General features: G+C 47.6%; 1 protein-coding gene across 1 annotated transcript; it reads left to right on the forward strand.

Annotated features, from left to right (window-relative positions):
* GFI1 (growth factor independent 1 transcriptional repressor) lies at nt 1–9759 on the forward strand. The gene is made up of 7 exons (XM_068406789.1): nt 1–115; nt 273–307; nt 434–584; nt 5081–5496; nt 5586–5723; nt 7321–7486; nt 9581–9759. The coding sequence occupies exons 1-7, from the start codon at nt 1–3 to the stop codon at nt 9757–9759; spliced, it is 1200 nt and encodes a 399-aa protein (XP_068262890.1).
* Nucleotides 9760–14406: the final 4647 nt, after the last annotated feature.

Raw genomic sequence — 14406 nt, forward strand, 5'->3', positions numbered from 1 at the left:
ATGCCGAGGTCCTTCCTCGTGAAGAGCAAGAAAGCGCACAGCTACCACCAGCCCCGCTCCGCTGACGAGGACTACAGCTTGCGGCTGGAGACGGTCCTAGCCCAGATCTGTGCAGGTAGGAGCCCCTCGGTCGCAGCCTCGCTCGCGGCGGACAGCGCCGGCCTGCCCCGCATCACCCCGCTGCCAGCGACACCAGCACCGGCCGGTAGCTGTGCAGGCCCCCGGCCCCGTAGCCCCCGCGGGGCGCCGGAGAGTCTGATGCGGGGTTGGAGAGAGTCCGGCAGCAAACCTTGGTGGGAGCGGGGCCGTCGGGGGAGGCAGTTGGCTTCCACCGTGGACCCGCACTGAGGAGCCCTCTCGCCCCCTTTGCCCTGCAGACAGTAAGATCCCCGAGGACACGGGGCTATGCCGCACCGTCCTGCCCGATCCGGAGCCTTCCCAGGGACGCTTCTCCCCGGAATCCCACCTTACCGAGGCTGCCGATGGCACCTCCGAGTCAGCGCCCAGCTGCGAGGGCAGCCTCTGTGACAGGGTGTCCGAATTTGAGGATTTTTGGAGACCTCCCTCGCCCTCCGTCTCGCCAGGTAGGACCGGGGCGAGCAGCGCTCGGCGAGGGTCCGGCTGCATGTCTTTGTGTCGGTGCCATGGGCAATGTCTCATGGCTGGGCGCCGCCGTTGAAAACAAGTGGAAGGGACAGATTTGCCTTTTCCACTCGTTTTCGGGTTATCTCTCTCGGGTTGCTTTTGCAGCCCATCTCCCACTGCTAAGGGAGCAGTGGGTGACAGACTGTAGGAAAGTTGCGATGCCATCGGGCGTTGATTTTTTGGTTTCTGATTAATTGCTGGAGGCAAGCCGGTTATGTTTTAAAGGTCCCGGCATTTTCCTACAGGGTCCTGCTACTGGGAGTTTAAATGGTTTTTAAGACAGTAAAAATTTCTACTAGGCTATCTATATACTTGTAGTAAACAGCATTGACTTTGTGTTTTGTACTACCTGCCAGACGTTTTCCCTAACTCCCTTTCAGGTTATTTCTTGCCTCTTGCCTATAAAAAAGATCTCTCCCTCCGTCCCCCCCCTCCTCCTTTTTGTTTTGTTTTGCTTTTCTAAAAACGTATTTGTAAAAAACAGATGAAAATAATGACGGTCAGATTTAAACACCCCAAATCCAGGAAACTCACACTTATGGCTGCAGCGCCTGTCTCTAGCTCCCTCGTCCTGCCTTTGATGTGGTTGGAGCAGTGGGAGATGCTGTCCCCAGCCTGGCATGAATACTTATCTCGTTTAAAAATACAATGGTGTAATTTTATAACAAAAATATGTATATATAAAAATCACTTTATTGCCTCGGTTAAAAAGCGACAGCTGGAAAAAGACAGTTTTTGTCTTAGCAAAGGAAAAATTGTCTCAGCTTTACCGACCGACAGCAGACGCCAGCAAACGAACACTTAGTCCCGTTTCCGCACCGATTTTCCCACTTCTTCTTTATAGTGTCCTTGCGTATCAACGGCTGATTGTAGTGATGTGGGTTTGCATTTTTAAAGCCTGCCCCTCTTTTAAGAGTCCTAACGCCCTCTGAGGGGACATTCAAAATGCTGCCCAGTATCATCACAGCCAGCCACAGGACAGTTTCAGTCCGTGCAAATGAGAGACCAGACCAAATGCAGGAATGCAGCAGTCTCCCTTTTGCTAATGTTTCTGCACAAAGTGTAGCAATGTGTGTAATTTTTGTTCTAACGAATTTGTCCTGCTCCTCCTTCCCCAAATAATTACAATTTCTGCACGGGAAACAAACCGTTTTCACGAGGTGTCTAAAAGAGAGATGTAAAATGGAGCAATATTTACCAGGGCTGCTCTGCCTTTTCCTCCTCCCCACTCATTTCTTCCCGTGGGATTCATTAGCTCCCCACCAACCATCCAGCTGCCCAAGGAAAGTATCTTTGCAAAATGAGGGTGACAGCCCCAGATCAAGATTTTTCGGGGCGTTGGGGGAGGGTGGTCCTGGGACTGTCTGATCTCATTCACAGGAGGAATGGGAAGGTAAGGGACTCCAAGAACTGTAAGGAAAGAGCTTTATTAAATGAACCTCAGTGCATTGAGACAGGTGGTGTTACGTTAATGATGCAAGGCAGTGGCAGCAGGATTAGGTAGTCAGGCTTCTTCCCACAGCTCCCCCAAACCCCTCTGCCTTCCATCTGCTTTGTCAGATTCAGCGTGAAGCTGGAATTTGTGCCTAGGTCCCTTCTGCAAGATGCACTGGTGAGAGACTGGATTTCTATGATTGTGTTTGTCTGGGTGGGGCACAGTTTCTGTGCTTTAGCAGGCAGGGCAAATGAGAAATGATGTTTCTAAATCATGCTCAGGGCAGGTGTGGTGAGTAGTACTATCACCCCCTTATCCCTAGAAGTGAACATAGGTGCAGGCTGCACTTCAATACGCAGTGAAAGCCAGATTTCAGGTTTGTCTTTGAGTGCTGTGCTGCTGATCCAGGCAGGCATGCACAGACACAATACTTGTTAACACTCTAGTAGGTTGTTGACTCCATCAGTACAAATCACTTCGTTATTTAACCTCACTTTCTATGTGTGTCAGTAATCACATACGTTTGCATATACAGAAGGTGCCTGATAGCTCAGTGCAGCTGTATATTAGTATCTTCTGATGAGCCTGTTGATGCTGCAGTCTTGGAGGAAGGCTTTTGCTGTGTATAAAGGAGTTCACACAGAATCACAGAATCAACCAGGTTGGAAGAGACCTCTGCGATCATTGAGTCCAACTGTTGCCCCGATCATCGAGTCCAACTGTTGCCCTGACACCACCATGTCAACTAGACCATGTCTAATAACCCTTTCTAAAGGGAGTTGTGGAGACTGTGGTGTTTTGTGATCTGCGGAGGAGGACACTTGAATCTTTGCTGTGCATATCAGTCTGTTCCCAACCATTTCGGGTTGAGTTTGCCTTGCCTTCAAGAAAGAGCATTGATATTTCTCCTCTCAGAAGTTGTCTATATAAAGGCTGCTAGGAAGAAGAGGGAGAATCTGTCTCTCCCTCCCTGCTTACCCCTTGGAGGCCTAGATGCTGTGGAGTAGAGGAGAGGCAAACACAGAAGTGCCCTGCAGTGTGGCAGAGCAGGGTTTGCAGGTCACCTTGATGTGGGTACAGGGCTTGGATGGCTTGAGCTTGCCCCTGAGAAGTAGAGCGTCAGTTGCTCCCCTGCACTTGTGCTTGAGAGGTCTCCAAAGCATGTGAGGTGATGGAAGGAACATTGCACGCAAACTGATCTGTGGTGCAATGTTTACCGTGTCCCATGTTGCCAATTCCAAGGGCTCAAAAATCAGGTCAGCCTTCCCTCTCCTCTCACTCAACAGACTGGCTTAGAAATCAAGATTGTAATTAATACCTTATGGATATTCAGTTCTAGTGTTGAAATATTGAGGGTTTATGTTTTCATGCTTTTCTTTACAGTCTGGGCTGGAAGTTGACTTTAAGAGGAAAAAAAGTTAAGAACAAGCAAACAAAAGGAAGGCTGAGGGCCTGATGAAATCATGCAGTTTCAAGAGCTGGGGCTTTAAGATAGTTTTGAATCTTGTGATAAAATCGTGAGACATGGCAACACTGAAACTGGTTGCAAAGACACAAGATAGATGATGTGACGCTGACCACAACTTTGCAGTCAGTGTAGAACAGGAAAAATCATGCTCAGCACCATGTCAGCTAATTTGATTTCATCGCTCTGTTCAAATGTCCCAGTTGGTGTGTGCGCATATATTTCCAACAAAAGACTGCTAATTTCGATGGAAGAATTTGAGACTGTTAACATCTGAAATTATGTAAAAGATAGGAAACAGTCAAGTCATTCAAAGCTCAATTTTCAAATAATTTCCCACTCCCTTCTGTAACCCTCAGTGACCATCTGCCTGTCCAAATGCCTAACACATCATGCCTTCCTTCCCTAGCCCACCCCTCATTATCTTGTTTTGCTGAAGGCTGAGAAAATCATGGGAGCTATGAAGCTGACAGGAATGAGAAAAAGCGAGAGAGCAATTGTGTGTGGGCAAGTTTTTCGGTAAGGGAGGTTATTCTGGAAGCCCAAGTTGAAAGGGATGCCAATATCTCTGTGAAGGCATCGGCACTTCAGCAGTGAATTGATTCATCTTTTCCTTGGCTCACTGAAACATTTGTCCAGTGGAGACATTTGACTTCCCCAGTGCTGCTGCCTGTTGTGATGAAGAGTGAAAGCAGAGCACCTTGGGCATTAATCAGCATCTCTGGCAGATGCAGGTGGGGTCTGGTACCTCATGTTCTCTGCCCAACTGTGCTTTCCTCTATACAAGACTCCCTGAGCATTTGTGCCTTTAGACACTCATCTCAAAGGCTGTGTTCCTGCCATTGCATCAGACTCTGCTATGGGCCCCCCAAGTGTGATTCAACTTATGGTGCCCACTGCCTTGCTCAGATGCCATTGCCAAAGGTGAGCCTGTTAGAGCCAACTGAAGCCATCTGAGCTTGTCCTGGTGGAAGATGGCTTTGATTATGGCTACTAGGAAAATCTTCCTGAGTCTTCAATTTTTAATGCGGCCTATACCGATGATTTTGTGAGGCTGAGTGTTTTGGGTGAACTCAGTTTCTTTACTTGGAGAAACTCAGAGCAATCTGAAACAACCATGATTTTATTTCAAATGAGATCTGATTTTAGTTAGCTTTGATGCCCATCTTGGGACATAGTAGATATACTTTTGTGAGGAGCTACAGATAAAACCAAAGAAAGCTGCAGACCGAGTTGTTTAATGTCTAAACAGTCAGATCAGTGTGTACACGCCTGGGCACTCAGAGATGGAGGCAGACAAAACTGGTGGCTGCTTTAAATGATTTGGCTGGGACAGCAGGAGAGTAGGTAGTACTGGATGCACTGACCCTACTGTGCAATACAAAATGTCCTCCCATTAGAGATGAAAGGGCAGCCTTAATGTGCAGTACAGGGGTCTGGCTCTGGGCACAAGTCTGAGTGCTGAGACAATTCTGCCCCGTGATAGTGGCTGGATTGCAAAGCGCACTAATTCCTATGCCCTTGTGTTTCCGCAGCCTCGGAGCAATCTGTGTGTCCGTCCCTAGATGAAGCACCCCCCTTCTCGGTGCCCTTCAAACCATACATGTGGAACAGCCTGGGTGGCTCCGAGCTGAGACACCTTGTGCAAAGCTACAGGCCCTGCCCGACGCTGGAGCGGACCTCAGCCCTGGGGCTCTTCTGTGAGCGAGGCTCCGAGCCTGCCCTCTATGGCGCAGAGTGTAGCTCTTCCCTCGGACTTTATGGTGACTTTGGCTCCCCAGGCGCGGGGCTGTTTGAGCGGCCGCCGGTAGCAGCACCTGGACTCTATGCCGAGACGCAGCCTGGGCGGCAGCAGGAGAAGGGGCCAGGTGGCATCAAAGTGGAGTCAGACCTCTTGTGCCGCCCGTTGCTCATCAGCACTGGCTCTTACAAGTGTGTCAAGTGCAGCAAGGTAGGGATCCCTTTCTCCCTCACTGGTTGTGGCTCTTCCCCAGCCCCTTCTCCCTGGCAAGCCTGACCCTGTGTGCTCTCTCCCCTCAGGTCTTCTCCACACCACATGGCCTTGAGGTACACGTGCGCCGCTCACACAGTGGCACGAGGCCCTTTGCCTGTGACATGTGTGGCAAGACCTTCGGCCATGCAGTCAGCCTGGAGCAGCACAAGGCCGTGCACTCGCAGGTGAGAGCGTGGCGGGCCGCCAGGATGAAGGTCCGAGGGCCAGGGCCAGCTGCTTGCTTCGGCCGGCGCTAGGGAAGCCATGAAGGCAATCACAGGGCAGTAGGTGGGCATCTAAACTGAGGAGAGGAAGAGAACATGGTAGGGCAGTTGTGGGTGAAGAATATGGTGGCAGGCAGAGGAAAGGGTGGGCAGCTAGTCAGCAAAGGAGCAAATCAACAAATTAAAGAACACAGGCTTTGTTTCCATTCCCCACACGTTGCATGCGTCTGTATTAAGCAATGGGCACTTCTGGTGCTCCAGAAGTAACAGATAATGAATAATAAATTTTCACGCTCGGAGCTGGAAATTGTAATGCAGATGTGGACTTTTTTTTTTAACAGCTAAAGAACTCACTGTGCTTGCTCTCGATGCAGCCCTCCTCATTCTTTCTCCTCCCCGCCCTCAAAGAAGTGAGTCTTCCCTTGTTTGTAGTCATTGTGTCTGTGCAGGGAACATCTGAACGACCAGTCAGGTATAGAGCACAGACTTCACCCGTCTCGACACACTCTGAGTCACACACCAAAAGAATATGGTAGTTAATTTTGGTAGGAGGACTTGTAACATTTTCCACCTGCTGATATTGTGCCATATTTCCCCTTCACCCACCCACTTGACCTGGCAAATCTTCCTTCTTCAGATTGGCTTTTGGAGGATAGCGTTACAGCAATATTGTTTTGCTAACTGTTTTATTTACAATTTCATAAGTGTGCAACAACAGAGTACACAATGAGGGGAAACATCTCATCACCCATTAAATAATGTTGAAAAGAACAGCACTGTATATTATGTCCATGGAGGGGGCAACATTTTGGGGAGAGTGCATTACAAGCCAAATAAACTGAGGTGATTGTATGGAAGCATAGCAGGAAGAGGAAGGTGAGATGGTAGCAAGGGATGGAAAGAGATGATTTATGGTGGAAGAAAGTGGTGGAGAGAAGTGTGTGAGGGAGAGGAGAGGAGAGAGACAGCAAGGTCTTAATGCATTTATTTTGATATGTTAAAGTAGTAAGCCAAAAAGCTGTTTTCCCCAGATGTTCTAGGTACCTTTCACTTGAATTACAATGGAACTACAAACAAGCAGTTAGTTGTTACCCTGCCAGCAGAAGTCAGCCTGCCACAGAGATTTCCCAGGAGAGCCAAGCAGACCTCAGCACCCACTTCCCTGTGTACAGTGGAGAGGTGGCCTCTGAACAGTGCTGCAGCTGTTGGCTTCCCAGTGGAGTGGTCATGTTTTGGGCCCCTGTTGAAATGTGCAGGTGGACTCTGCCCCGTCGGTCGTGGCTGCTCCCACCTGGCCATTCCTGCCAGCAGGAAGAGCTGTTCAGTTAAATTTTTGTGAGAAGCCATGCACAGCACTGGGAGAGGGTGCATTATCTTTTTTATCATGTGGTGCTATCATGCCAGTGTTAGCATCTCCATAGGCCAGTCCAGCTCTCTGGAGAAGTGGAAGTGCTTGCTAAGGCAGAAGGGGCAACACTGATATGCTGCCAGGCAGTTTGTTGCTGGTGAGATTGTTGCTGTGGTTAACGTGTGTGTGTTTGGGCTCCTCTCTCTGCAGGAACGCAGCTTTGATTGTAAGATTTGTGGCAAGAGCTTTAAGAGATCTTCTACTCTGTCCACCCACCTGCTTATCCACTCGGACACCCGGCCCTATCCGTGCCAGTACTGTGGGAAGCGGTTCCACCAGAAATCTGATATGAAGAAACACACCTTCATTCACACAGGTCAGCTCTGCAGCTGCTGGTGTTCAGCCCCAACTGTGGGGGCAGGTCTCTAAAGAGGTCTCTCTGCATCAGTCCATTCCTCCTCAGCTGGGACAGTGCATGCACTTCCCTGGGCTTCTCACCGCCCTGCTGCTGTTCACGCTATCTGAGCTCTACTCGTGCAAAGGAGGGTGATTTGAATGTGGTTCCATGAACAGCAGCTGCAAAATAACCCAAATCCTCGCAATCCAATCAGTGTTCCCTTAATAGGATCCACCAATGTTTATTCAAAGGGCTTTTGTGTAAGATGATTTGTAGAGTATTATATTCGTATAGCCTTGATTTACAGCTGAGGTCCCTGGAAAATGACAGGTGAGTTTGATTGCAGCATTTCTTTTTGCAGGATCTACCAATTTACAATAGGAACAACAGGAGTCTCCTCCTCTAGATCAAACACTAAACTGGAGGGCCTAGGGTCCAACTCTTAGTCTAAATATTTGTTCAGAGATTGTCTGCACTTCCACCCGGACTTTCTGAGAAATGGCTGCAGTTTGATACAAAATGGAAGGAGAGGTGTAGAGTTCTCAAGTTTCACTGTTAGTAATAAACATGGAAACCAATAAAGTGCAGGTGAATCACCAAAGGAAATTGTTTTAAATATATCATTCAGTGAGAAGGCAGGTTTATCAGAAATCTTGAAAAGAAAATCTTGCCTTTCAGACTTGCACCATTCACTTAAAGTAGAGGGAAATGAATGGTGTGAGATACAGAAGCATTTGTAGACACAAAATAGCAGCTGTACTGGCCAAACCCAAGGTTCAGATGACCAAAATCCTGTTTCCTGATAGTGACCACTAGCAGATATCAAGGGTGAAGCCTAAGAATGGCAAATATGTAGAAAGATGACATTATATGTAGTGCTGCTTGGTTGTGACTTTTCTAGATGACAAGCAGTGAACAATATTAGTTATAAACGATTTTCCACCACGTTTGCTGAATGAAAATGAACTATTTAGGAAGTAACACAAAAAGTATTTCCATAGTAACTTTTTCAAACGAGGCTTGATTAAGTAGAATTTCAACCAAATTCTGAATTAGTCAAAACCATTATTTTGTTGTGAGATCAGAAACTGTGCTTGGGTTTTTAGATTGCTAATATAAAAGCAGGTCCTTAACTGAATCAGAGATCCCTTTCATATGCAGCATACACTTGTGAACTGAGCCTCCCGCACATTTTGTGTTATTTTATGTTTCTAAGAATCTGATCTTCAAACGTGCAAAGAGTTTGTTGCTCCAGCTGAAGTCAGTGGGCTCTGCAGGTGCAAAGCCACTCTGAAAATCAGGCTTGGTTTTGTGGTTGGGTTCCCTTTTATCCGTTATTTGATAATAAACACTACCAAAATGCACTGAGATCCTGCTCCCATGAAGGCCAGTGGAGTTTTGCTACTGATCCCTCCGTAGAAGTTCTGGAGGCTGGATTTATTCCCATTTACGTTATTTGCCTGAAGGAGAACTTCAGGGCTGGCTCGGGGTGACTGCTAGCATTTCAGTGTGGGGAACGGAGAGAAGAGCAGATCTCTGGATGAACGCTGCCCTTCAGGGTTCACTTAAGGGCCCTCATACCTCCCTTGGGGACAGACCCCAGCTCCCTGGGTTTGGCTTGACAACCTCCATTTATCTATTCCACCTGCCCCCATGCTGATGCTATAATAATTGATGTCAGGCATTCAGCATGACCTGAGGGTCTTCCCAGGAGTTCCTCACGTTTCTAGGACACAAAGCCAGTTTAATCGCCCAGAGCCCATGCAGCCAAATGTATTCACAAGTTCTGGTGTCCTGGGAACACTCCGTGCTTCAGGCTGCTCCCAGGACTATACTGGGCCGATGGAGGTGTGGCCAAGTCCAGGCCTGCTCAGCTGCAGTGCAGGCTCAGCTAATGCTTTGGGGCTCCCAATTGCATGTTTTTTATAAGAATGACTTCTTTGGTAATCACACAGGAATCCCTTTGATTAGCTCTAAGGCCCAGTGTGCATTTCCTGTTTCCTCTGGTCCTGCGTAAGCAGCGTGTTGCCTCTTTCACACCCTCTCTCTCTCCCTCCTGCCTTCTGCTTGCAGGTGAGAAGCCTCACAAGTGCCAGGTGTGTGGAAAAGCTTTTAGTCAGAGCTCCAACCTCATCACCCACAGTCGGAAGCACACAGGCTTCAAGCCCTTTGGCTGTGATCTGTGTGGCAAAGGCTTCCAACGAAAGGTGGATTTACGGAGACACCGGGAGACACAGCACGGCCTGAAATGAGTCTCAGCTGCAATACAGAAAGCACCTACAACACTATGAGAACAGACTCCCTTGGCTTTCCCGCTGGACCTGAGCCCTGTCCTGAGCACACACCCTGGCATTACCTTTCTGACCAGGAGCTTGGAGAGGAAAGAAGAAGACAGGGCCATGCATTGACAGCTCAACCTGAATGACTCTGAAAGGGGAAATTAAAGGCTGGGGTTTATCTCTTTCTCTCCCCTTCTCTGTTTCTGAAATAACACTGGAAAATAAGCCTTTTAGATATGAAGCCTGATACTCCAAAGACGGATAAGCTACCAGATATCTGTAAGCTGGAAAATATTTCTCCCATGGCCAAGATGAACACCCTGAAGTTTTCAGTAGCTTGAATCACCTTGCAGGGAAACATGGGTATAACAGTGTTTACATGGCAATGACAGAGCCATCAGCATGTGGTGTAGGGAGTGCTTGCCTTGGTTGAGTTTCAGTGCTGAGTGGCTTCACTCTTGGTTTCCCGTGAGAAAACCTGAAGGATCAGGACTGAACTGTGCAGTTTGTCATCTTGCTGGTTTTTAAGCAAAGGTACCAGCTTGGGCCTGATCCTGCTCTCACTTGTTCTGGTGCAAATCAGGAGCTGCATTAACAGTTATAGAGAGGCCCTTTTTATCCTCCCAGAGCTGGCTGTCTCTGTGCAAGGCCTGGCTGTGTGCGTGTGTGTTTGAGGCATGGGGGGGTTACTTCTTGCTACATCCACTGGGGAGAAGGAAGCTTGTGAAAGACAAGTGGAAAAGCCAAAGCACAGCGTTATGCCTTATTACCAGAAACCCATCCAACAAGTGGTCCTGGCTAAGGAGGGCAGGAGTACCAGGGAGGCACAGACTTTCTCTCCAGAACCATTACTAGCTTCCATGCTCTGGGCTTGTTCTAATAACTGGAAAATAGCTACTCAATAGCATAATTTGTATATTTGTTTTTGTTTTTTTAATTTTTAAAGGGAAACTGCTGAGGTGGGCAGGAATCATTGTAAAAGTAAAATTGACTGAATTTGCCTTAAATGACCCTGCATGTACCTCAGTTTAAAAAAAAATGCTCTATTTACTTTGTTGACAGGTTTGTAAATGTCCTTATTTAGATTTTATGGAGTGTCTTATGTTTATTGGTACATATTTATTGGAAAAATGTTTTAAGTTAATAAAGTATTGAGGATGGTCCAGAGTGATTTTTATTTAATATGTAACTTCAGCATATGTGAGTGTCAGCCGTTCCAATGATACAACACAGTGATGGTTCAGCGGATACGGCATTCGAGGAGGGAATGCAGGCACGCAGAGTTTGCAGAAGGGCTCTGGTGATAACAGAACACCACTGTCATATTAATTTGTCCAGCTCCCACGATTTCAGTTAAACACTTCACACTTTTGAAGACTAGGGTATATTGTGCTTAGAACTAGCACCATAAAAGGTTTAGAGGGGAAAGAGCAGTTTTTAAGTGTCTGCTTTTGGCACATGTAGGCTGCCAGAAGTCCCCCGCTCAGCCCAGAAGGAACTTGAATGTCCTCCTGCAAGATTAAATGTCTGTGCCCGGGAGTTTGCAGGGACACCTGAGCAGCAGGTGTGTCATTTATACTTAAGCCTGTTGGGACTCACAGAATTGCCTTTTGCCTGCCTTCATGCCTTGTCAGCAGGGCTTGCTCCATCTGGCAGTCGCAGCCCACACAAAAGAGAAGCAGGAAGATGATGGAAGGGTCCCTTGTTCTTTTCCCAGCAGAGCACAGCATGGCAGCCCGGGCTCTTACATATGCGCATAACCTCGCGTGCCCATATGGATATATACTGTGTTTCCAGCTTCATTTGTACTTTTATTCTGGGTAAAAGCAGTGAGCAGAGGCCCTCTTTGCCCTGCCTGCCCAGCCCTGCCCTCAGGGCACCCTGCCCACTGCAGGGCCGTGGCCTTCTACCTGCCACAGTGCCACCCAGGTCCCTCCGTGCTTCTGCTTTCTGCCACCTCAGAGAAAGAACTTCAGCCGCAGCCCCTTCCTCACAGGGTTGCCCTCGTAGGCTGTGTCTGAAGCTTATCTCCGCAGGGCAAACCCACCATGTGCTTCTTGGGCAGGGGTCAGCTCTTCACATACGATTGTGTGTGGAAGCTTGCCTACACGAAGGCTTGACAGAGCGCGCTTTTATTAAAAAGAAACATGGTACACAATTGCAGCAGTCAGGGTGAGAGGCTGCAGCATAGGCACCACAGGAGCTGCCAGGTACTCTGAAGACCACATTAGGCACATTATGCTGGGTTAATTAATGCAGAAGATCAGTGTAGGAGACTAAGTGGTAATGGAGAAGGCCTGGTGATGCACTGGGCCCTGCCCAGACCAGGGGAGGCTCTGAGGAGCAGCTCAGCGTGTGCCACAGGTAGGCTTGGGGCTGCGCCTAGGGTGATGCTTGATATTTATTTTATTGGGAAGCTGCTGTTGTGGGTGGAGTAAATGCTGGTCAGGGGTACTGGGCACGGGGTTGCCGGGGTGCAGCAGACAGCCCCAGCCCCTCGGCCCTCAGGACGGCCCTTTCCTGCCAGGCCCAGCCTCCCTCCCTACAGTCAGGCTTTACTCCAGCAGGCCCTGAGCAGGCTCAGTAACCGGCATTTACCTTTACAACCACAATAGCAATGTGTGCCTGCCCTCCCCAAGTGTCTCATTTCCAAACAGGACAAGTGGTGTGGTTTGAGGCTAGTGCAGAGCTGCTGACTGGGGCCGGATGGCCGGAGGAGGCAGCTACTGGTGGGGCAGGAGGGGCCTGTATGGACGCAGCCTAGGTGGCAAGACTGTTCTTCAGGAAAAGAAACTCAGCGAGTGTTTGTATTGGTTTAAGCGTGTCTTCCCCCAGAATGTCTTGCAACTTACTGGCACACCTCAGGGCACCGGCGTTGAGCAGTAGCTCAGACCCAAACCCGTTTGAAATAGCGGTATGTGGCTGCATGGGAGGGTGTTCTCTGCCTCAGCAGCCCTCCTTGCACCGAGCACCAGCTCAGCTGCCGATTTGGGTGAAATGCGGCTACTTCTGGGAAAAAGTCATGTCTTTAAGGTGGGGAATTTGAAATGAAGAGGAGGAAAATAAGATCTATCTGGGGAGAATCAGAACAGGCTACTGAGAGGCTGTGGTGCAAGTCTGAAGATTGGAAATATCTCTCTCAATGTTATTACTGCATGCCATTAAAAATGCATTATGCATATTACATGACTCATTATTCATGAAGCAGGTTCCATACCTTTTGTCTGCCAGAGTAACAGTAGAAAGGGTAAGGAGAGACGCTGGAGCACACCTTTGTTTCTTTCTGTAAATTTTTAATGACACCTCTAGCTAACCAGTTGGTGAAGCTCAGTTCCTGCATAAAAGTGGAAAGGCAGAGCTATCTACAGGCTGACTAAGCCTTTCAGAAGCTAATTTGAGCTTGTGTTCATCCACACCAATGATGATTAAATTACCTATCAAGTGTGCAGAGCTATCAGGATTCAGGGCATTGAAAACCAAGGTGAATTTATCTGATTGATTTAAAAGACACGGTGGAACAAGTGGGTTTAAAAAGAAAAAGTCTATTCCTTATAGTTATTATAAAAGTACTTCTCGTGGCAAGCTAATGAACTTGTTACTTTGCCTCCAAAAGTCATTTTGCCTGCCCAGAAAACAAATTTATTAGTTGGAATCAAAATGCTTTATCCAAATCAGTTAGCAGGCTGAATTAATTCATGAGGCAGAAACAAAGCAGCTTATTAGGTTCCATCCTTGTGCTGAGCAGAGATGTTTAAAATTAAAATATGCAAACATCATCTGTGTTTTCTGTACAGTCAATTTCTAAAAGCTGATAGTAACACTCAGATTGGATATTGCAACACAAGGGAGAAAGTAGCTCTTCTGGGTCTTGCTCCTTCCTCAAGCAAAGCTTTTATTGCAATTGATGGGGAGGGAGGAAGAGGTTTCTAGAATAAGCCCTGGGTAAGAGATTGCGAGACTCGTGCAACTGTGTTTGCAAGCTGTGCTGCTGTTGCACGTTGATAAAGGAGTGCTGCACAAGTCTCTGCATTTTCTTTCCTTAAGCAAGAAAAAACAAACAGGTCAGTTGTGTCAAATTCATCTCCAGCATAACCCCAGTTCACATCAGGAATGGATTTTGCCTTTATTTGTGATTTGGGTCTTTCCCTAAACTTAATAGTGACATATAGCTCATCATACAGCCCTTTGAGGGAATTCTGATTTAGAAAAAGCACTGAAATATGCATGGAAGTCAATGAAGTGCTTCTCTAGCAGGGACCTTATGAGATGCCTGCTCAGAGTTAAAATTCCAGAGATTTTCCCTGCTAAATCCTAGACCTCACTCCACTGCCAAGCCACATCCTGTCTGTCTGGCATGTTTTCACCTGCAGTGGAGGTGGCTTCTTTGAATGCCAAGGGTAATTGTAATTCTTATTTTTTTTTTTAATTGTCAGTAGGATAGTGGTAATTTCCAGTATTTTTTCCTCTGAGCAATAAAGCAATCTAAATAGATTTAAGGGATGTAAACCTCTGTAATGCATTATAAGGCATGTAAAGTGATGGAACCAGATTTGAAAATATATTTGCACATCTAAAGCTGCAGATGAGTCTGAATATGTATTGGGTATGGGTATCTAGTTG

The sequence above is a fragment of the Nyctibius grandis genome, chromosome 8 (assembly GCF_013368605.1).
Source record: "Nyctibius grandis isolate bNycGra1 chromosome 8, bNycGra1.pri, whole genome shotgun sequence".
Classification (NCBI taxonomy): Eukaryota; Metazoa; Chordata; class Aves; order Nyctibiiformes; family Nyctibiidae; genus Nyctibius; species Nyctibius grandis.